This window comes from Natator depressus, chromosome 5, assembly GCF_965152275.1.
Source record: "Natator depressus isolate rNatDep1 chromosome 5, rNatDep2.hap1, whole genome shotgun sequence".
Lineage (NCBI taxonomy): Eukaryota > Metazoa > Chordata > Testudines > Cheloniidae > Natator > Natator depressus.
In genome coordinates, this window is record NC_134238.1 from 28,247,338 (window position 1) to 28,272,171 (window position 24,834).

The following is a 24,834-nucleotide window of genomic DNA, read 5'->3' on the forward strand; positions in this document are numbered from 1 at the left end:
ACATGAATCTTTTCCACTTACAAATAATAGTAATGAGTTCTTACTGTATTATCCATACTTCGTTAGGAGAATTATGAGTATAATTTCCTCATAGCTCAACAAAGAATTTGAACAGTGGAGAGCTTTTACTCATCATGAAGATGTTGGTTTAAAAAGAATAGGCAAATAAAGGAATGGCAGTTCAAGCAAAATCTAAGGATGCAAAATCAAACTAAACTTCTTAAAACGAGAACACCAGGTTTCCCTATTCAACTTCTGTTTAATATTTTAACACAAGAAAACCTATGTTTGTGGAACAGTTAAAACAAAGTCAGGAAATGCAAAATTTCCCAAAGCAACAATAATTTAGCCACACTGCACATCCTACATAATCTGTGGCATTCATTTGATAACAAAAACTAATATATTATTCATTTAGCAAGGAAAATATTAATAGAAAACAGAACACATGTATAATATAGCCAAGTTAATGTTGTGGTAGGAACCTTCACATTTCATTTTCTTGAATTTTTTAACTGTGCAACCTTAATGAGGCCTCCCAGCAGCAAAAGAGACAGAGAGGAGGTTGAACAAGGGCTCCTTACTCTCTCACCCCACCAGAACCAGATCACCCCACTGAGGATATAACTGTTAACACACACATACCCATCCACCCCCTTTGGAGTGTGTATTAAAGCCTAAGTGCTGTTGTTGTTTTTGTTTGGGTTCTTTGTTTTGTTTTTTAAAACAGAAGTCTTTAGTCTCCCTGATGTAACTGTACCCAAGAATTACCTGGACAGCATTGTTTACCAAATCCATCTCTAAATGGCTACCCAAGACATTATCTATCTGAAGTTCAAAGTTCAAAGGCCATCACAATATTTACAGTTTACACAGTCATCTTTTAACATGTGGGATACTTTTGGCGGCCATGTAGTTACTTTAGTTCAAAATATTAAACAAATTGGGAAACACTTGTTGCAACATTGATTTTGTACTTCATGTATCATATACTATAGTAATTTTATTAATTGTAAAAACTATCCACATTGTGAAGTGTGCCTAGAAAAATCTTTTCTATAGACTGTGTCATTGTTGCTGAATATTTTTCTCACCTAACAAGACTGCTGGGGCAGTCTCGAGCCACTGCGCCCCCTCCTCCCCCAGAGCACCAGTAGTGGTCTCAGGCTGACTCCCACCCAAGCAGCAGCGGCAGTCTTGGGCTGTGCCCCCAGACCTCCCCACCGAGCACCAGCAGCGCCCCCAGGTTGCCCCCTGCCACAAGAAGAAAAATTTGAGAATGGGCACAGTACAACCATCAATTTGGCAACGTAATTACATTAACATGTGAGAAACCAAACTATTTATCTTCTTTGAACAAAGACTAAAATATCGGACACTGGACAACTTTTAAACTGTTCTGAATGAAAAAGTGTTCTTGAAATGCTTTATCACCATGCTTCACATGGTGAAGAGAGAGGGTTGGGTTTTTTTATGAAGTACAAAATGGAATAAGGGATACATGTCAGCAGAAATGTGAGGTTTCTACAAACTTCGAACTTTTTAAAAAAAGCAAAAACTACATAACTACAAAATGAAATGCAAATTATTAGTAAGAACTTTTTAAAAAGTAGTAATTTTTCTGCCTGTACAAAATAAAATATTTGGCTGCCCTTTCCTCCTCCTCCTCCCCCCCCCCCCCCCCCACATTCTTCAAGATAATAAGAAAGGTGTCTATAAAGGTGTTTAAAAAGGTCTCTAGCTCCATCTACTGGATAGTTGCCATCACAACTCCTGTTGCAGAGGAGCAGGAAAGAGCGAATACATATCCACAACAATACCGACAATTATCTCAAATTCAAAATTTCCTCTAGCTTTCTTTTACTATTAACTCACCATATCATAAACTTCAAAGATCAAGGATAGAAACAGGACTTTAGTACTTATTCCAATCTGGACTTTTCCGTTACACCTAATCTACTCACAAAGTTGCACTGGTTTCACAAAGGTGTGATTCTAAACTGATTTGCTTTAACCAGTGCAACTTTATAAATGAATATTCCTAAAACAGATTTAAATGGATATATCTGTTTTGCTTGTGCCATATAGGCCTATAACTGCCCACAGAGAAAGTTGCACTTGCTTAACTAACCTGATTTTTATTCCACTTTAAGTGTAATTTCTGTCGGTAAGCAAGCCTATACGGATATCTCATCTTGGATGATCTGCATTATTACAAGCGCCACTTGGTCAAAACTGATCTTATTTTTATTTTCAAATCCTCTCCACTGCATCCCTTAGTCTTGATAACGTAACCTTTGGCTCCCGCTTCACCCGCCCCCCGCACACACACCCCCCCCACACACACACACACAAACACTCCCCTTCCATCACATCTAAGCAGGGACCAAACCTGGCACTCTAACACAAGATTTCAAAGATCTGTTCTTTCTTTCCTTCTTAATCCAAACTGCTCATCTGCACCTTATTCTACCTTGAATCCTGTAACCTTCTCCTACTCTTCTGTCTTTCACCTATTTACCTAGCACTCCTGGAATCCATCAAAAATGCTGTTGCCAAAGATCATCTTCTTCACCTACTCCTTTAATCACAAAACACACACCCGCTGAATCCCTTCACTCCCTATCAAGTCATAGAATCACAGAATATCAGGGTTGGAAGGGACCTCAGGAGGTCATCTAGTCCAACCCCCTGCTCAAAGCAGGACCGATCCCCAACTAAATCATCCCAGCCAGGGCTTTGTCAAGCCTGACCTTAAAAACCTCAAAGGAAGGAGATTCCACCACCTCCCTAGGTAACACATTCCAGTGCTTCACCACCCTCCTAGTGAAAAAGTTTTTCCTAATATCCAACCTGAACCTCCCCCAATGCAACTTGAGACCATTACTCCTTGTTCTGTCATCTGATACCACTGAGAACAGCCTAGAGCCATCCTTTTTGGAACCCCCTTTCAGATAGTTGAAAGCAGCTATCAAATCCCCCCTCATTCTTCTCTTCTGCAGACTAAACAATCCCAGTTCCCTCAGCCTCTCCTCATAACTCATGTGTTCCAGTCCCCTAATCATTTTTGTTGCCCTCCGCTGGACTCTTTCCAATTTTTCCACATCCTCCTTGTAGTATGGGGCCCAAAACTGGACACAGTACTCCAGGTGAGGCCTCACCAGTGTCGAATAGAGGGGAACGATCACGTCCCTCGATCTGCTGGCAATGCCCCTACTTATACATCCCAAAATGCCATTGGCCTTCTTGGCAACAAGGGCACACTGTTGACTCATATCCAGCTTCTCGTCCACTGTAACCCCTAGGTCCTTTTCTGCAAGTCAATTGGGTTGTCTTTGTTTTCAAGTCTTTACATAATTTATTCCTAGCCTCTCTTGCTCCTCTTGTTTCCTTTTGCTTTCCTCCTTCACCCCACCAGTAATGCCAGCCTCAATACCCCCGTTCCCTTCTTTCATTTCCAACTTTGTCTTCTTCCAGGCTTCCCACATGCAAGAAATGCCATCCCAAAACTATGTGCTAAGTTGTCTCACTCCTAAAAACACCACCGCCACACTGGCTACAAGAAATTTTAATTGAATTTAAATTTGTTAGGCCTTTTGACCCTAGGGCCTGGATTGCTTGTCATGTATACATTTACAAACAACATTATAATATACAATACACAGATCTAAACCATGGTTAAAATGAACCACTTTTGCATCAGAAAAAATAACCATTCCTTGAAGACAATTACCCCAGGTTTGCCTACTCATTTTCAGACCCTCCACCAATACAATGTAGTAATGAAAAGATTGAGAGGGGTCTGGACTGAGGGTTTTCACTTCTGAACTACTTGAAATATTTAGAATTTTTTTTAAAACCTAAGGTCTGCCATAAAGTTATAAGCCCTGTCCACATCTTACTATTGCAGCGTGTAACAGTGTAACAGACAGAAAAGGCCACAGATATTGATGGTGGAATTTATGTTAACAAAATATTTAGTTGGAAAAAATTAAGTGAATTTAAAGCTTTTTAATCTTAATGCTATCTGTGTCCTGCCCGTGTATATACCTGAGATTCTTTGCTGTTTTTTAAAAGCTTTATTACATTTTAAATAATACACAAAAATAAGGTAAAAATATACAAAAAGATACTAAGATACATAATGAGCCAATAATTCTTTCATTATGTCCAATATCCCAAAGCAAAATACAAGAAAAGGAAGACAGACAGACTCAGATCCAGCTTATATCTAATATACATACAGGGTCAGTATCAAGTGAAATACTCAGCTACAAAAGTGCAGGTGGTTAGGAATATTATGGTGATGAGTGTGGTATAAAAACCTATAGAATATAATAGAATAGGAATGTTTTCACATTGTCAAGATTGAAAATACAATCTCTTTCAAATGTATAAATCAAAAAAGTGCAACAGATAAAGTGATACTTCCAATGCTGAACGATTACAAAGTGATTAACAATGCATCTAGGTATGTGGTGTAATTTGTGTTTTTTGGTATAAGTATCTACATAAACAGTTACTGTTGCTACCTTAAAAAATATTGACAACATACTTAAAACTGGTTTTAGTTATTTTGGAGGAATGTCAATACTTTAGACCTAAAATAACAGAACGAAGAGACACAAAAGCTGTACAGAATTATATTAACTTGTTTTATTAATAAGCTAAATATATTCTCTATCTTAAAGTTGTTTTTCTGGATGCAGTATGATAGTGACAGTGGAAGTGTCTCTACCTCACCCCTCCAAAGTTATCAAAAGCTTGATTCTGAGTATCCAAGGCTAAGAAGGTAGTTCAGTTTTCATATGCAGTAAGTTTTTCGTCTCTCTGCTGAGACTACCCTACCATCAAAGATACCTAATCATACCCCATATGATGTTGGTTTATGCGGTGTGAACATATATCTAATAAAAAAAAGGAAGGACTACAAATTCACTTCATGTAGGCCACCAAAGAGTTGTCAGTGGTAATGACTAGAACTGGCTGAAATTTTTCAGTCAATTATTAAATATGCAGAAAAATGCAGTTGCAAGTCAAATTCAATGAATAGTTTTGGCCAAATAAAAAATGGGGGAGAAAGTTTTGAAAAAGTCAAATTGTGTAAATTTGACACAATATTTTTTAATCAAACTGTGACAGTTCAAAATTTTGTTTCAAAATGTCATTTTGAATCACTGTTCAAAATGCTTTATTTGACCTGAACAAAAAATTTTCAGTTTTTCATTGAGAAAAAAATAACAACAAAAATAATTTTGTTTCAAAATCTTTTCAGCAACTAAACTGAAAAAAATCAATTATGCACTCAGCTCTGTAATGACTGATTCAGTACTGGACTGTATAAGCAATTTAGTAGGATTTATCTTTTAAACCTACGTGAATCCAGAAGCCTCTATTGCAGGGGTCGGCAACCTTTCAGAAGTGGTGTGCCGAGTCTTCATTTATTCACTTTAATTTAAGGTTTCACGTGCCAGTAATACATTTTAACGTTTTTTAGGTCTCTCTCTATAAGTCTATATATTATATAACTAAACTATTGTCGTATGTAAAGTAAACAAGGTTTTCAAAATGTTTAAGAAGCTTCATTTAAAATTAAATTAAAATGCTGATCTTACGCTGCCAGCCCATGCCAGCCAGGGCCCCGCTCAGCCCACTGCCGGTCTGGGATCCCGGCCCTGCCCACATAGAGTGGGTACCTACCTTCTCCCTGGTTCTAGCTCTTCCTTTCTCTCTGCACTGAGCTGAGGGTGGGAGTGCACTGAGCACAGGGCTGGGGGTGAAGGAGCAGGCTGAGGGTTGGGGTGTAGGGTCTGGCCAGGAGCTAGAATGAGGGAGGGGACTCAGGGTTGGGGCAGGAAGTTTGGGTATGGAGTGCTTACCTGGACAGCTCCCATTTGGTGCAAGGGGCGCAGGTGGGAATGTGTGTGGGGGGGGGGGGGGTGCAGGAGCTCTTGGTTGGTGCTCAGGGTGGGGGTGGGAATGTGTGGGGTGCATGAGTCAGGGCATGAGGTGTGGGGGGGCTGGGTATGTGTGGGGGGTGCAGGAGTCAGGGCTGGGGGTGTGTGAGGAGGGTGCAGGAGTCAGGGCATGGGGTGGAGGGGGCTGGATGTGGGGGGGGGCTGGAGTCAGGGCTGGGGTCGTGAGGAGGTGCTGGGGTCAGGGCAGGAGGCTGGGAGCGTGTGGGGGGGTGCAGGGGTCAGGGCAGAGGGCTGGGGGTGTGGGCTAGAGTCATGGGGGTGCTCCCAGCCCCCTGCCCAGAGTGGCTCACGGCAGGGGGTTGGAGGGGATATGCAACTGATTCCACCCCCCCTTTCCCCAATGCCCTGTCCCCACCTCTTCTCAGCCTCCTCCCTGGAGCAGCGAGCACGCTGCGGCTCTGCTTCTCCCCCTCCCTCTCAACGGCTAACAGCTGATCGGCAGCAGGGAGGGAGAGTAGGCGGGGCAGGAACCCAGCACACTGGAGGAAGAGGTGGGGGAGGGGGGAGCTTGCCTGCCCTGCAGCAGCAGCTGGCAGGACCAAGCTTCTTCACCCTGCCCCGGCGGGCGGGGCGGGGCGGAGAAGAGCAGGCCAGGGAGAGCAGGCACGCTGCTGCCTGCCGGGGTCCCAGCCGCCAGCCCAGCAGCGGGCTGAGCGGGGCTGGCGGTTGGGACCCGACAGGCAGCAGGGTGCCATTAAAAATCGGTACGCGTGCCATAGGTTGCTGACCCCTGCTCTATTGGATACTTCCTACCAGTCAGAAAAAAATAAAATGGTATTTAGTGTTAAGTAACCCCAATAAAGATTAAAATAACATTGGTACCTCCTATTTTCAGCCAAACGTGCACCTTCATCTTTCAGCTGTTTACTTTTCTCCAGGCAGTCTTCCAACAGAATTTCCTTTCTTCTCTTAGTGGCATGGAGCCAGTCAACATCATCATTATCAACTAGACCTTTGTCATCAGCAGCTTCAGCTTCAAATTGTTGGGAAGTAGCCTTCGAAACCTTCTCACCAATCTTCCTCTTCCACCCAAAGGAAGCCATTCTAAAAAACTAGATGAAAACATTTTTTAACAATTTGGTTTCTACGTGTATAGAGGGAAAAAAACATCATACAGTAGATTAATTTGCTCATCTTGATACAGAGAAAGTAACATATCAAACTGCCATTCAATCACATGAATATTGAATTGTCTGGCAGTCTAGTGACCGCACAAGGCCAGTGTAATTTTGAAAGTATATGGGAAACATTTCTCTGTCCGGGTGATTAAAAAGAGAAGCAGTTGTCTGAAGTTGCTGAAAGCTGTAGAATGCTGAAGTCGTCCTAGCAGAGAGAGAGAGAAGACAGAGGCCACAAGATGCATCAAGATGGTCAAAGATGCATCTAAATTACAAAAGCTTGTGATAACTAGGATGTGTATCGACTACATTTTAGAAGGTTAATGGAATTTAGGGTACTGGTCTAAACCTATAAAGCTCTAAATATCTGGGGAACTGCACTCCTCTCTGCATCGTACTGCTACTGTGCTATCAGCAAGGTGCTCTCTGTGAAGGGCCTTAATTTTTTTACCATTGGGGCAGGCTGAAGGTTTCTTCCCCATTCAGCACGGAACAGCAGCATGGTGGGTGGGGGCAGAGACGTTGGTGCAGGTGCGGAGGGAAAGGTCCAGAAGAAGATGAGTTAACCTTTATTTTTGGCAAAGCCACCGAGAGCCAAGGAAACGCGGATGATTTGTTTATACTAAGCTATAAAGCTAAATAAATGGCACGTATAATGGCACGGCAGAGACTCGGGGGAGGAGGGGGATCTGAGATTTTGTAACTTGCTGTTCAGCAGCTTACGCGTCCCCCTCTGCGCCTATCTATTCCATTCGCGGAGGAGCTGCCCTGACTCACAGCCACAGGCTCTGGGGGCCCTGGTTCAATCTCCGGGGCCCCCACCAGCCTCAGAGAGGGCAGAGGCGCTTTACTTGAGACTGGCCGACCCCAAACCGGCGCGTTAGCTCAGCTGACAGCCGCAGCCCCGGAGCCCACCCCACTGGCGGAGCGGGCCCGAAAGGGGAGAAGAGCCGAGCCGAGCGCGGCCAGGGCGCGGGGGAGGCGGGGTGGGCTCGCTGCCGGGGCCCTACGGAGGGAGGCCGTTACCTTGCCCCCTCGCCAGCTTTTGCTCTTCCGCCACCTGGAAACGCACGACCTTTGAACCCGCCCCGCACGGAAGCGGAAACAGCTGCCACCTGGGGGGAGGCGGAAGTTGTTCCTCCCGGCCTGCCGGCTGGTTCCCCCAACCGCGGAGAAAAGAGCACGGGGCGGCTTGACCCCGCCCGCGGACTACAACTCCCAGCAGGCCGTGCGCCCGCCCTCTCTCTGGGGCATGGGGGGGCCGCGGGCGCCGCTCTCTCGCGCCGCAGAGAAGTGGGAACTTCTCTTGCTAAGTGTCAGGGCGTGGCCGTGTTACAAAAACAACACGGAGTCCGGTGGCACCCTAAAGACTAACAGATTTATCTGAGCATAAGCTTTCGTGCCTAAAAAACCCCCACTTCTTCAGGTGGAGTGAAAGTTACAGATGCAGACATAAATACACTGACACATGGAGTGACCTCCCAAGTGGCGAGCCAGTGCTGACAGGGCCAATTCTATCAGGCTGGCTGTGGTCCACGCCCAACAATAGATGAGGAGGTGTCAATTCCAGGAGAGGCAAAGCTGCCTCTGTAATGAGCCAGCCACTCCCAGTCCCTATTCAAGCCCAAATTAATGGTGTTAAATCTGCAAATGAATTTTAGTTCTGCTGTTTCTCTTTGAAGTCTGTTTCTGCAGTTTTTTTGTTAGAGTATATAGCTACTTTCAAATCCGTTACAGAATGTCCAGGAAGATTGAAGTGAAGACATGCCGGTGAATGAGCCTCTGATGGTGTGGCTGATGTGGTTGGGTCCTCTGACAGTGTTGCTAGAGTAGATATGGGGACAGAATAGGCAACGAGGTTTGCTACCGGGATTGGTTCCTGGGTTTGTGTTTCTGTGGTGTTGTGTGTGGTTGCTGGTGAATATTTGCTTCAGGTTGGGGGGCTGTCTGTAAGTGAGGACTGGCCTTTCTCCCAAGGTCTGGGAGAGTGAGGGATCGTTTTCCAGGATAGGTTGTAGATCGTTGATAATGTGCTGGAGAGGGTTTTAGCTGGGGGCTGTATGTGATGGCCAGTGGTATTCTGTTATTTTCCTTGTTGGACTTGTCCTGAAGTAGGTGATTTCTGGGTACCCAGACCAGGACAGGCCCAACAAGGAAAATAACAGACCACTGGTTTCCTCTGAACCGCGGCTAAGCAACAGGCTTAATTTAATAATCGTGCACCTCATCTGCATGGGGATCAGGGTGCAGATGAAAAACACAGGAACTCCCAAGCTGTCGTTTTCCAAAAAACTTGCCCCAAACAATTGCAAGCTGTGAAATAGCCTGGCAAGGAACTACATGTTCTTCTTACCAAAGTACTGTCATTAGAATATTTGCTCTTCTCACAGTGCTTATTGATTTTCTCACAGTGTTCATTTTATTCAAGAACCAAGGGTGCCTCACCTGTCTCTCAATGATATGAGCACTGAGTTGAAGTACTGACAGTTGTTATCCAGGAGACTGAGTAAAATATTTTTGCCAAGCATGCAAACAGCAGTCAGTATTCACACTCAGCTGGTCCCTCCACATTACAGTGGATGAGAAGCTGGATATGAGGCAGCAGTGTGCCTGTGTTACCAAGAAGGCTAACGGCATATTGGGCTGCATAAGGAGGAGCATTGCCAGCAGATTGAGGGAAGGGATTATTCCTCTCTATTTGGCACTGGTGAGGCCACACCTGGAGTATTGCACTATAGAAAGTATGTGGACAAATTGGAGAGAGTCCAGCGGAGGGCAACGAAGATGTTCAGGGGGCTGGGGCACACGACTTACATGGAGAGGTTGAGGGAACTGGGCTTGTTTAGTCTTCAGAAGAAAAGAGCAAGGGGGGATATGATAGCAGCCTTTAACTACCTGAAGGTGGGTTCCAAAGAGGATGGAGCTCGGCTGTTCTCAGTGGTGGCAGATGACAGAACAACGAGCAATGGTCTCAAGTTGCAGTGGGGGAGGTCTAGGTTGGATATTAGGAAACACTTTCACTAGTGGTGAAGCACTGGAATGGGTTACCTAGGGAGGTGGTGGAATCTCCATCCTTAGAGGTTTTTAAGGCCCAGCTTGACAAAGCCCTGGCTGGGATGATTTAGTTGGTGTTGGTCCTGCTTTGAGCAGGGGGTTGGACTAGATGACCTCCTGAGGTCTGTTCCAACCCTAATCTTCTATGATTCTATAGTACAACAAAGCATCTACTCTGCTGGAATTAAGGACTCTCTCCTCCCTTCCCAAACAGGGACCAGCTCCAGGTGGATCAGCACATGGCCAGTACCATGAGAAGCAGCAGAGTAGAGGCCTTTGGTCACTCCCCCCCCCACCACACCCCAAAAGGAAACAAACATGAGAAATGGTCTAGAAAGTGAGGTGATTATACCTCCCCCCCAGCTTTCCCTCAGCACTGAAATGAGGCTACCAAAGAGCTCTGCTGTCTTACAATGATGAAGCCATGAGCTACAATCCTTTGGCTCCAGCCTCACCTCCATGGGCTGGACAGGCAGCCACATTACTGCTCTAATGCATACATGACTAAACAATAAGTGTTATATACCTTCCTCTCTCCCAAAGCAGGTCAGAGCAACTGAGACAGCTTATTTCCATGAAATTGATGTCTGATGCCATTGACACTTCCTCTTCCTGCTTGACTGGACCCTACTTATTGTCACTATTAGACAAGAAATTGGTTAGACAATAAGTGCCCTGAACTCCATATGCTCCTTTAGGTAGTCTTGAAATTTGCTTTGCATCATTGTGGTATTGGGTAGGACTAATGGTCCAAATTTAGGATCAAGAAAGTTGACCAAGAGGTTCCTTACATATAGCTCCCTTAAAAAAAATAAAATCATACATTTCCAAAAAATCACCTGGTGATTGTGTGTCTTTATTTTTGCAGTGCACAGAACTGCAACTCAACCTAACCAATTTTACCTACTTTGAATTTATCTCAACTTTGGCCCAGCATCCATAGCTGCTTTGGGAAAACGGCATTGCAGCTGTTATTGAGGGTCAAATTTGTAACTCCAGGCCAACCTGAGCTAAACTGATGCATCACAGAGACTGAAGCATGCTGCAAGACTCCGCCTGCAAATGCTCTAACTTTAACAGTATGGCGTCACAGGTTGTGTGTAGTCCAAGGTAACCCTAGTCGTATTTAAGATGAGCATTGCACCCATGAACTGAGAGTTTGAACCCTCCCTTGGCAGCTTTCAGATAATCTGTTATGCAGATTTGTTCTCTGTCTGCGTTGTGCAGGAGTTCCTTTTGCAAGTTTTGTTCTGAGCTCCAAGTTTCTGGTTTAAGGCCTGAAGTTTTAAAGTGCTTTAAAATCCACATGGCCTCTCTGATTTTATTTGAGTAGTATCAAGGAAAACAGCATTAATTAAAGAGGGAAGAATGAAAGATTCTCTTTTGAAATTAGCATAATGTAATCACAAGTCATGCACCTGATAAATTTCCAAAACAAATGAACTGAGTGTGATCAAAGGAAAGCAAGTTGTGGGTCATTTTGTCAAGAGGTTCCCGATACACTATCTCCTTAACATGAGCTACTCAACATTTTTGGTGCAGAATTGGGGAGTGGCATAGTGGTAGTGGGAATTGGGAGGGTGCAATTTAGGGACTGTGCCCCACTGCCAACTCTCACCTTCTTGGGCTGTGCTTTAGAACAGCTACGTCCCAACCCTTAGTTCAACACTAATCTTTCATCTGAAGTCAAGTTTTGTGGTGTTGATTTATGGGGTATAAAGCAGATCAAACTGCTGAGCTAGTGTAGTTAGTAGAGCTATAAAGCATGGTTATTGATAAATATCTTGTAGAAGATAGTAGCATCAATAGTGAGCATGCTACGGAAATGAGAGATGGAATTCATTCAGTGGTCACAGTTATTGCTATTCCATTAGTTTAATCTATACTTATAGTTTTCTGGATTTGAAATAAATGTAGCATCCACTTTAAATTAGTATACAAAATTTTATGGATACCAAAAAGACAAAGTAGCATGCACACAATTTTCAAACAAGAGATGAGTATTTTATATTGACTAACATACAATTTCACATCCTTGAAAGGTAAAAAGTCATACAGCTATAACAAGCATTTTTCATTCAGTATTGCCAAAAATTGCAATAGGAAGTAGGCACATCTTGTTTGTAAGAAAAAAAAATGTCCATTTCTTACAACATACAATGGTAATCAACTGACAGTAAATATTTATTTCAATGTCAAGACATATGGAAAATGGTCTCTGAAATATTGCACCACAAAGATGGACTTTTACCACCTTACCAGTGTAAGTTACATTACACGTGGACAAACAGATTTATCCACATTTTATGAACAATTACAATAAAAAAGCAAGAATATTTGAGGGGCCTCTCCATGTATAGCAAGCTTAGGGGGAAGGGGGGGGAAAAAAGAAAAAAAAAAAAAATCTAGAAAGCAGTTTTCAGTATTCGCTTTGCAATTAAAGATGTAGTTGATTAAGATCTCCCCAACACAGCCCCACTATGCCTTGCAGTGAAACAATTTGTTTTGATAGCCTATTGCCAGATACTAATGCAACATTTTAAGAAAGTCAGCTTTATGTGTGATGAAGAAAGTAGTTTAAACTGTCAGAGTAAAAGTTTGAAACAGATGAATGAAACTGGAATCAAATAGGTTAAATAGTCCCAATTCTTCCTTCACTGCCCCGTATTTAAAAATCAATTCAAATGAGAAAGCCTTGGGCCATCAAAACTGACTTCTTATACCAATAAAATTTACTTTATTTAAAACTATGCATTCTGCCAGAAATATATGTTAAACTTCATACTCCAAGACAAAGTAAAAACATGGTCGCCTTAAAGCACAAAAGCTGGAAAAGTATAAAAATGTAAAGCTTATGCACTTTGACATTTTACATGTGTGTTGAGCATTACAAAGTATTTGCAAACCAGGAACAGCTACAGGTTGAAAAGATTTCATCTAACATATGCAAGAGAGACAGTTTAAGTGTTTCCAAACAAGGAAATACTGCAATAAAAAACTGTGCGTTTGTTATGCTATTTGTGCAAGTGCAACATTTAACAATTTCAAAATAAAACAGCATTGCTAAAAGGGATCACAATAACTTATTGAATAGATGTATCAGAATTAATTCTGACAAGACTAACTTTTAAATAGTAGAATTTGTAATTGGTCCCCCATCCTAACATCTAAATTCCGTCAGCAGTATAAACCCAAAGCATCATCTTTAAAGAAAAATACAGCTTTCTGTTTTGAAATACAGTAGTGTAATCCTGCTTTATAGGGACCACGTGTGACACTTTTCTGAAGACAGGCAGACAAGAGTTGAAATTGAAACTTGTACCCAGTTACTGATAGACCATGCAACTCCCAAATTCATAATGCTAAGACACAGCAAATCCTGGGGCTTAAGCAGCTGCAGGTTTCTTCAAACTCAGTGCATATTAGAAACACTTATGAACTTCTAGAGTTAGATAACCCAGATTATTGTACTACTCTATGCAAGGATAAACTATTCTTACTGCATCTGTATTTAGCAGTTCACTGCGGGTAAATCCTGGACAAACTGAACTCACTGGCAAAACTCCCATTAACTTCTGTATGGTCAAGATTTCACTCTATATGTTTGGGTTCTCTTAATTATAAAGTGGCACTGTAAAGAAAAACTAGGGGGAGGAAGAGATCTAGCAGACTCCATTTTGAAGTTAACATACAACTCAACTGTAAGATTAAACATTTTCTGGCATAAACAAATTGCTTCAAATTTGTATTTATCATAGTTAAAGGAGCAAAAGTACATCCAACTACAAATAGAGAAACATTTAAAATGTTTTCATTATGTGCATGTGCTATGATTTGTCCAATATTAAATTAAAAAAAATCAAATTTCTTTCTGCAAAACTGAAACAGACCTGCTAAATTTAGAAGCCTTAAACTATTCATGCCAATTATGTCAGCATTTGTGATCAAGTGTTAAAAGTTCAGTGGAATATTAACACTCAAATTTACGTGCTTTTATTAGCATTGACCAGTTGTATATTTCAGTTTAAATATGACTGATCAATTGCACTGTTAACTTTAGAATCATTTAATTAAAAACAACAAGATGTGCTATAAAATGATTTGGGCATCCTAATCTAGATAAATAGTTCCAACTGCAAAATGAGTTCTATACAGTCCTATAGCTGACCCAGCGTGTGATATAAAGAACACTGATAATTTAAGAATAAACTCAGTGTCAGATTCTGGAAAAGCACTCACACATAGGGCTAAGGAATACACACATAGGGCTAAGGAATCCTCAGCCTGTAGCAGCATGCCAGGAGCTGATCCACTGCTACTACTCTAAAATGGGCTAGTGAAACCGAACAGTTCATGAACCCACTGAAAGCCTTCCCTCTTGTGGAACACTGTTTCATGGTGCATAGGAGACAGAAGAATCTCCTTTGTATGAGCCTTCTCAAACCTTGTGGTATGGGACCACAATTGTTTCACTGACCTAATATAGCCCACTGGATTTCATCTTTAGTGCTTACTTAGTATTCAAACTCATAAGAAATGCTGACTGTTTGAACTCTCCAACATATACACAATCAAAATCTACCAAAGTTATTAAAAAAGTAGTAAGTTATGATTTGCTTAAAAATATTCGCCCAAACTAGCTTGACTATTTACTGCCAATTATAAGTGGGATGAACACCACAGCAGCTTCAACGTGTTCCTGCTGTAAGACAACTGAATGGTATACTGAAACTACAATTGCAGACTGTGCCCAACAAGTCACTCTCATAGGCCACTGGGCTAGTAGGTGAACATTTACCTACACTGCAACAAATTACCGCCAGTGTAAATACAAATAAAACGGTCCTTATGGTTAACAGTAATGTTCTATGAAGCCTAATGTGCACTCAGTGTAAAATGTTGAGAACCACCCAAAGGCCCTGTAATTTACTGTACCTGTATTATACTATTGAATAGTAGACAACGTAATCATAACTCACTTCAGCTTCAGTGTATTAGAGATCTAACTGCTCTTAATCATGTTTCAATCCCTGTGCAAACTGCATTATGTGGCTAGTCTTCAGCGCCTTCGTTAATTGTAACTTGATTATAATTGGAAGCATTTGACTATGATTTAGGCATGCTTATTGCTACAAAAGAAATAAGCCAATCTTTAAAATTATTGTGCAAGTATTTTAATAAGATTTGCACACATCTCAAAAAATTCTATGGTGTGACTCCCTGATCTTGGGGTTAAGTCAGCTGAAGAAGAGTCAAATGAAGATGTCACTGATGAGGTAAGGGACAGATCTGCAGATTTTCCTTGTGCATCACCATCAGACTCCTTCTGACAAGATCTATAGCTGCTCACAGAACCTGATCTCTGCGGTGTGGTAGTCCCAGATTTTGCTTCAATAATTTCATCTAGAAAAAAGCGGGAAAAAACGATGAAACACTTTATAGCGGCAAATATAACAAACAGCCACTAAACTGAGAATTTGAGGTCCCCTCACCCATTAATACCAAGTCTTTGAAAGGTAATCTTGTTTTCTACTTTTATTTACACAGCATTTGCATATGTATGTTACAAATCAAAATATATACAGCAGATGCAGCAAACCCTTGTATTTTTTCACAGGGTTAACACAGGTGTTTGACATTCAAGTTACTCAAAGACACTTGTGCACTGGTTATCAAATTAGCTGAAGAAACCAAGGGCAGTAACCCTCTAGTCCAGTCTTCAACTATCTGCTCAAATTAGTTTACAAAAGTATGTTTGCATTGAGTTATGCTCTATCTAAACCATGAACTTCTACAATTTTTTAAAATAAGTTTAAATATTTAAATTCACACTGCTGAACTTGTCCTTCACTTTGCAGTTTTGGCAGACCAGTTTATGAAGCCGAGACTGGAATTCCATAGTAAAGATTGTAAATAACCATCTACTCTTATATCTGCCACACCCACCCCAAAACCCAATTTTGTATTAACAATTCTGTTCGAGATTTTGATCTGCAGACTTCGGTCACTGGATTTTTTTTGGCAGAGAATATGGGACAACTTAGCCTGACAAAACTAAGAATGCAATCTTCACCTGGAAATAACGTGTGAATCTGAAGTAAAATCCTAGCGGAGACAAGGCAGTTTGTAGTTAACAGATCCAGGTAAAGACTAGTATGCCCCATTGTCTTGATCTTGACCTGCCAACTCATGTGAAAACTGCAACTGCCTTGTCTTTGCTAGGATTTTACCTCAAAATTAGCTAACAAATTAAGCCCACCCACACCTTTTTTCCTTAATGAAGACAAGGCCCCAGGTCCTTAAGGCCTTCCAAATCGCATTTCTAACTGATATTTAAGTGTGAAAGTCCGAATTACACCACTACAGTTTCTTCAATTGTTTATAATTATATTATTCCAATAGTTATGTATTTATTCTCCTTCATATACCATCAATGCTACGGAAATCCAGTAAGTACGTCCTACTGTCCACCTGGTATAACTGTAAACTCATTTTAGAATATGTACTAGTCACTGGATTCTTCCTTCGAACACGCAAGTAGTATGGATTTACAACCTGGTAAAGAATACAGATAAAATAGTTAATTTCCATTATAATTTTTAAAGACCGTGACAAATAATGTATACAAAACACAAACCTCCTAAAGCAGGGGTGGGTAAACTACGGCCCGTGGGCTGGATCCGTCCCATCAAGGCTTTGGATCCAGCCCACGGCCCTGTACCACTCCTGAAAGTGGCCAGCACCACGTCCCTGCAGCCCCTGGGGGACGGGGTGGGGGAAGATGGCTCCAACTGGCTGGGAGGTACCCGCAGGAAGGGCGGCACATGGAGGCCTCTCCCCCATCCCAGGGCCGCAGGGACATGGTGCTGGCTGCTTCCGGGAGCAGCGCAGTGTGGGGCCAGGGCAGGCAGGGAGCCTGTCTTAGCCCCGCTGTGTGCCACTGCCATCCCGGAGCTGCTCCAGGGCTGCACCCTGCACCCCAACCCCCTGCCCTGAGCCCCCTGACATACCCCTCCTGCACATTAATCCCCTGCCCTGAACCCCCTTGTATACCCCGCCCGCCCCCCCTCCTCACCCCAACTGCTTGCCTTGAGCCCCTTCCTGCACACCATACTCCCTCCCACACCCCAACCCCCTGTCCCAGCCCTACATGCAATTTCCCCACCCAGATGTGGCCTTTGGGCCAAAAAGTTTGCCCACCCCTGTCCTAAAGGAAGGTATCAATTTTGTGTTTTAAGCTAAACATAACCATCTGTCAGAAAGCTTTTTGTTCCCTCACCTTCCATTCGTAATCCAATTGTTTAATTGCTCGACAAACTTCTGCCATGATGTCATTTGGTCGACTTTGACTCCGAATTCCTAAATGCCACTTAGCTCTTCTTACACCTTGGTGTTTTGACTTTTGTGGGTTGAGCTCATCAAGTGTGTGACGTGGCCGTGGTGCTTCAGCTACTAAAAATGGCACTCTTTCAGGATGAGGGCGAGACAAATGGTGATCATCAAGAAAAGAATCGGGTGGGCTTGTTGCCAAATAGAAGTCTTTGGCCTCATTCATTATTCTTCTGTTATCTATAATGAGGTGATAGGCAACTGCTAAGGGGTCTTGATGATTTCGGCTATATAAACAGCTTAGCACCTCCTCTTCTGTGCATTCAAACTTCTCACACACTTCTTTCAAGGCTTCGTCATCAATCATGTTTGAGCTATAGGATGGGTCTTCAGGAAAGAGATACTTGGGAAGGTCCTGCTTGAACCACTCATGCTCCCTGGATATAAAAATAAGTAGTTTTGAGTTCAGCCACACAGATTTTATGTAAACTTTTAAGGAAAACTGAATAGTTAAAGACAAACTTTTATTAATTATGAGATTTAGTAAAGCATTTCATTGTTCCTAAAAAGGAAAATTGTTGATGTCAGGATAACCCACGAAAGCTGAAACCGAAAGCTCTATTTTGTTTTAGGTCAGGTCAACACCAGGAAAAGGAGGTGTGTTTTTAAAAAAGTGTTAGTACACACCAGGCAAGTTGTAGTTTTACTTGACATAGGGGGTAGAGGTTCATACCGAACTACAATTTGCTTTGTCTACATTAGTATTTTACATTGTATTGGCCACCTTTTTCACCTAGCATAGACATGGCCTTAATATTTCAACTCTAGATTATACCCTACTTGAACCACACTCTAGTAGGTTGTTTGTCAACTCCTTGATGGCAGTAACAAAAAACACAAACTCCTTATTTTTGGAATTTTCAGTCTGATTCTAACAATGTTTACTCATTGCTGATCATCATGCATTAGGTGTCCCCTTCTCCTCCCAGCCAGACCGGAACCAATAATTGATTTTTCGGTCCATAGGCTTAACCCCCAAAAAAGTTTTATTTGACCTGAAATAAATTTTTTTTGTTGTTGTGTGTTTTTCAGTTTTAAAAAAGTCCAGCTAAATTTTGAAATAGTCAAAATGTTTTGTTTTGAAATGGTTGGAAATTTTTTTTAAATTTTTTCTGCCAAAAGTATTTCTTGAATTTGACCCAATATCCACATACTACTTGTGCATAAGAAAGGTCCCTAGTCCTGTTATATAGAATAACCTACCTCCTTGATAGGCATTAGGACAGGGATTGGTAGATGTAAAGAAACTAGAATTTTAACATTTTGTTAGCCATCGTTCATTCTAATCTGTATTCAAGAGTCAGCTTCCCTCACTGCCCCCAAAAGTTAGTAGACTTAAACTGCCAAGGAAAGGGTAAGAAAAGTCTGTCAGACGACAGCCTTTTGGTACTGTCTGGTATTAACCAACATACAAGAACAAAGATTTACAGTTTACATTTCAAAACACAATAAAAGTTAAAATACAGCAGAAACCTTATTTTTCAAAGTTGTCTGACCCACTGGAAAATACAATAAAGAGCAGATTTGTCATTTCAGTGCATTGAGCTAGCTACATAAGAAATGTCCAGTGATGTGTCATGAAACAAGAATTTTGCAATGACAATTGGTAGTAAAGACTATGAAAATATTACAATCTTCATCTAAAGATATGAAAATGTAACAGGGCAGTTAATCAAGGAAACCAATAGATTAATTTTGCAATTTGTCCTGTACAAGGAGTGAAAGCATGGTCTTATGGTTAAAGCACTTGCTTCGGTATCAGATCTAACCCTACCCTGCCACAGTCTTCCCCAGACACCTTCATCACATCACTTAGCTTCTCTGTACCTTATTCGTTAAAAGCATCTGTCAGATTAGTATGCCCCCCACCTACCAATTAGCACAATTATTATAAGGCCCAGTGTTCATAAAGCACTGATATCTTCTGATGGAAGGTACACGAAAAGTATATTACACACTAACATTAACACTTATCTTTCTTTAGGATTTGTACATCTTTATGTCTCTTTCTGCCCTAATCCCAATTTTTAGAAGGATCTCTTTTTCCCCCTCAAGGATCAATACAGACACTTCAATATCTTGAACTCCAACACCTTTTAAGTGTATTAGTAATAGAATTCTAGGCATAAGCAGATTTTGCCATTTGGAACCAGAGCTGTCAGATTTCCAAAAGCCAAAACACAAATATGTATACCAATGGAGAGTAACAATAGGTTGTATGGCAGAACCATTTTTATGAACGATTTCTTAGTTCCGTTGATTTCTACTGTGGCATCTGTGATTAGACATCAATTATTGTTTTTTACCTAATGTCTCTGATTGTAGCTCTCTTCATGGGATCCACCTGCAGCATGTGTTTCAGAAGGCTAATAACAGATGGATTCAGATATTGAGGGGTATAAAAGATACCGTCACATATCTTCTTAAAAAGCGTTGGCACGTGATCATCATCAAATGGAAGGGTTCCACATAACAGAGCATAGAGAATAACCCCACTGCTCCAAATATCTACTTCTGGACCTGCATATAATCTGGAAAAGGTTATCTGTTAATAAGTTATAGTAGCACAGTACATTTAATTATATATCTTTTTGCAACTTGTTTATATGTTGTAGTAGTTAAAAGAACACAGACAAATTGAGGCCTACCAGCACTGTTCAGGGGAGGCACAGTATGCACATGATTGTGCAGCTGAACTCCACCAGACAGGTAGGGCATGGATGTATAGATGAATTCTGCTCTGCCTTTGTGTGAATCACACATCTATGTAATTTACCATAGTGCTAAATTGAGGGGAAGGCCATACTACAGTGACAAGGCTGGTCAATGTAAACATGTATTTGGCAAATTATATCCAAACCACAATCATCATCCTAGGGGGAAGGGAAATTAAGTTCCCATGTTTCCTTGTCCCATTTACTAATAAATCAGATGCCTGGATTATGCTCAGCAACAGTAACTACTGCAGTGGGGTGGAAGTCAGTGGGGTGTCCAGAACAGACGCCATTAAGGGTATGTTTATCCTGCAAACGGAGGTACAATTTGCAGCTCGTGTAGGTACTGTATACTTGTGCTAGCTTTAATCTAGCTATCTTGTAAAAACAGCAATGAAGATGCACCAGTGGCATGGGCTTCAGCCTGGAATGTTCAAACTTGCATAGTTCCCAGGGTACATATTTGCATTGCTAGCAAGCACAGCTGTTTCTTCATTGCTGATTTTTAGCAAGCTAGCTAGATTAAAGCTAGCATGTGTATACCTACACAAGCTGCAAGTCACATCTGACTGCACTCTACTGTTGACTAACTGTGTTGGACGATTTAATAGTTGCAGGATTGAGCTAAAATAGGGAAAGTGACATTTGGGCCTAATATGCCACAGTAAAAGTTCACACTAATACCAAACTTTCCTGCCTGGAACTTTTCTATCTGTTAGTCAGAAAATAAAGTGCTACTTCCAAAGTGTGAACTATGATTCATTAGGTCAGTTGTTCCCAAACTTTTTAATAAGGCAACCCACCGACTGCATTTGGGGTTGGTTTTTTTTTTTTGTTTTTTTTTGGTGACTCACCAGACACGTATCCCCTCATCTGCCCCGGCACCACAACCCTAATTCTGGCCCAGTGCAGAGAGGAGGCCTGGTGGAGATGGGGAGCGAGCCAGCCCACCCCATCTTCACCCTGCAGTGGCAGCTCCTATCACATGAGACTGCACCTACCTCCAGGCATTGCAACATGGTGCACGGAGTTGTAGAACCACTCATATTTGGCCAGTTTCCCCCCATGACAAAGGGGAAGCCAGGCCAAACCTGAATGGTGCTGCGACCCTGCACTAGAGCAAAAAGCTGGGCCCAGCCTTCCAGCACAGGAGCTGCCACTGCAGGGTGAGTGTGGGGTGAGCTCGCTTTCCATCTCCCCCAGTCCTCCCCTCTGCACCATAATGTTTGCCTAGGTCAGGGCCCAGTGATGGGTTAATCCACCACTGGACATGGCGACCCATCTGGGACCTTCCTGCGATCCCCTGGTGGGTTGGAACCCACTGTTTGGCAAAATACTGTACTAAACAGACCATTTTGGTAATTCTGGAAAGTGATAGATACAGTTTATGATATTCACTGTACATGAATTTTCTAGTTGATAAAACTGCATTTTTACCAAACTGACTTGGATACAGCATACACACACTGCATTTCGGACTACTTGATACAGTACAGTGACACTAGTGGTCTAGTCAGCTTTATTGGCCCCTTCAATCAATGTATAGGTAAACTTCAAGAAATTAGCAAGGGACAGAAAGTCAACGTTGAGCTTGTGTACTATAATATTGTCTTGTTATCTTTAATATTGAATAGCAAGGTATTTTTCAACTACATGAATACATTTATCGAATATAAGAGATACTACCTTCCTGAAATTACTTCTGGTGCAGCATAGTTAGGGGAACCACAGCTTGTTCTTAAAAACTCTCCATCTGACATCATATTTGAAAGACCTGAAAGTGTACAAAAGCAGCTACTAAAAAAATTCAGCTACAGGAAACTGATTACATACTGTATGGGCATCTTAATCCAACCACTAATGCTAATACGAGTAATAAGTTACAGTTTACTTTTTCTAAATTATAAAGTACAGCAGTTTAGAATTACTGAAATGTGTACAGAAAAAGAACAGTGCAGTGTAAGATGTTGCATACAGTATACCAGAATTTAGTTTTGCTCTTCAGCATCAGTTCAATAAAACTAAAGACATGTATGCACATGATCTAGGCATGCCTAAGAGAATACATCCGTTCCAAGACGCAGCAAGAAAAGTCTGTTTTGGAAATGTCCAGAGACATAATGGAGGACTCAGTTGTTCTAAGGGAGACACAGGACTGCAGTAAGGTGGGACTTCAACAAGAGAAAGCATTCTTAACAGTGATTGCTTCCAAATGCTTGAAGTGGAAGACTACCACAGAACAGTCCAAGGAATAGCCTCTACAGAACACAAGATTCAATAGCAGCTCTTTACAGAACAGTATAGTGATTATACCTACAGCAGCAGACGGGCACTCTCTCAACATCCACTGGGGAGCTGCAGACTACAGCTTGGATAGGATTGAGTGTTCTGGCTATGGCTTACTGCATTAATGCAATACTCCCTTTTTTGAATCTAAAGTGATAGAGAAGAGTGCCTCAACCAGTTTTCATACTTATTAAACTGAACAGGTTTCTTTATAAATACTCTTGTTTAGTTAAATAAGTTCAACAGCTTTGCTAAAATTTATCCACGGTAATAAAGCCATTTTAACAGTTAATACTGCATTTTGTTTTGCTGTAAAAGAATAAGTAATCGTTCATCTAAAAGCATTCTGCATATCAATGTAGTAAAACCCTTTGACAGAAATAATTAACAGGACTCCCAACCCCCAATGTATTTGAACACCATACCTTTGAAATAATTGAATACTTAGCATTTATATAGCACCTTTCATCAGAGATCTCAAAGCGCTTTACAAGGGCGGGTATAATCCACTATGTCTACAAGAGAAATATCAGGATTATGTAGCAATATGGATACCTGTCTATGTTTATATGGCAAGAAGGTTTCCTAATGCTGGCAGTCCTGAAAACTAGCTGCCCCTGTCTTTCTGTAGTTGTATTTTGTGCTCTTTTATAGCAAGTCTGTACAAGTAAAGAACTATAACCTTCCTTCCCTTGGCTAAGCAGACAATACATAGCAAGTGCAAGAATTAGTAAGAAGTTAGTTCCTCTTTTACCTTTCATTATCTTAAGTTTCAGTTTTATACTGTCAACATCATCAGGGTAGATCTTTTTACTTTTTTAATTTTAAGTTGAATTTATAGTTAGATATGGAAAGTAGTACTGAATAATAGTACTAAGTGCTATACCATCATTAATGCCTTTCACTAGAATGATGTGGTTCTTATGAAGTTTGCTGAACCGTCCTTGTGGATCAGAAGACATTGAGTTATTAAAACAAAAGGTGGATAGTTGTCCCGATTTTACCAGTGGAGAAAGATATAGAAGATAAGGAACTTGCCAAAAGTCAATTTTGAAATAAATGGAGTAACATGCATTAAATGCTAAATACAATTTAATACTTAGTGACATTTTTGTTCTACCAGACCAGGCCAGACTAATTTCTATCCAGTCACAGAAAACGTCTGGCTCAAAGATGGCCTATAAGGAGAAGAAAACTGTGCACTAAGCAATGTTCTCATATTTCTTTTTGGGACACTCCTTAGGTTCTTGTACTGTGCCCATCACCATGGTATCCAAGTATCACAACTCCAATAATTGAATATTTTCTGCATTAATAAATAGCATCTGATGAAACTTGAACATGATCAAGTTTAGAATAAAATAAATGCTCACCAAAATCAGCTATCTTGGCATTCATGTGTGCATCAAGTAGTACATTTTCAGGTTTCAAGTCTCTATGTACAACCATATGCCTGTGACAATAATCCACACCTGAAAGGATCTGCTGGAATAAACGTCTACTCTCCTTCTCATCAAGCTAAGAAAGGAAAAGAAGCCATTTAAAATACTCTTATCTGTCCAACATTTTTCTTGAATCAGCAAGTAGTAAGTATTATTTGTATTACATTTCCATGCAAGTCAGTATTTGGATGCAATAAAAAATGCAACAGGTTACACTTAAGTATTTTACAGCCTGGACACTTTACAGATAAAACAACAGATGGGAAGATGAACTGACTACCACACAATGATTCAGTGGCAGAGCCAGTAGTAGAACCCAGAATGAATTTTTCTAGCCCACAATGCCTTAAACAGAACACTTTTAAGGAACGTTATCCACTGAGTTAATTACACAGTCAAAACTTGCTTATTCCAATCAATTTCAGAAGCATGACTGTCATAGGGGTCATGTGATTAGGAACATACATCCTTGGAGCTCATGCATTCTCTATTTTTGCTTTATGTAGAAAAAGCATTTGATATATCGGATTGAAACAAACATCAAAAGTTGCAAATTCAACTTGATCAAAACCTTTAGAAAGTTAAAAATGAAAGGTTACATAAAGTTATAGTCTGCTTTGCACAGATGCAGTAATTTTGACTGATTAAAATTAGTATCACTGTTCAATTAAAGAGGCAAGTGCAGTTTCAAATAAGAAAACTACATTTATGAATGAAAGTTTAAACTAGCAGACGCCACTTATTAGTGTTAGTTTCAGAGCAAAGTTTACTGAGTTAGAAAAAGGATAGGATACTTTGAGACATGCTACTGCTAACTGAAAGACTAGATAAGAACAGCTCTTCACCTAGCGAG

At 41.2% G+C, this 24,834-nt stretch overlaps 2 protein-coding genes across 2 annotated transcripts in view; both read right to left on the minus strand.

The window, feature by feature from the left end:
- The window catches only part of TTC33 (tetratricopeptide repeat domain 33), a 124,592-nt gene extending 116,359 nt beyond the window's left edge, over positions 1-8,233 (minus strand). Inside the window, exons 1-2 of the mRNA XM_074952502.1 lie at positions 8,123-8,233; positions 6,801-7,030 (exon numbers count right to left, since the gene is read on the minus strand). Of these exons, the coding sequence (XP_074808603.1) occupies positions 6,801-7,021 (221 nt within the window). The 5' untranslated portion in view covers positions 7,022-7,030; positions 8,123-8,233. The remainder of the gene's footprint in view (positions 1-6,800; positions 7,031-8,122) is intronic.
- Positions 8,234-12,169: 3,936 nt separating this feature from the next.
- PRKAA1 (protein kinase AMP-activated catalytic subunit alpha 1) overlaps positions 12,170-24,834 on the minus strand; it is a 35,026-nt gene continuing 22,361 nt past the window's right edge. Inside the window, exons 4-9 of the mRNA XM_074952503.1 lie at positions 23,913-24,057; positions 21,940-22,027; positions 19,846-20,070; positions 17,430-17,916; positions 16,579-16,705; positions 12,170-15,553 (exon numbers count right to left, since the gene is read on the minus strand). Coding sequence (XP_074808604.1) covers positions 15,309-15,553; positions 16,579-16,705; positions 17,430-17,916; positions 19,846-20,070; positions 21,940-22,027; positions 23,913-24,057 — 1,317 coding nt within the window. The 3' untranslated portion in view covers positions 12,170-15,308. The remainder of the gene's footprint in view (positions 15,554-16,578; positions 16,706-17,429; positions 17,917-19,845; positions 20,071-21,939; positions 22,028-23,912; positions 24,058-24,834) is intronic.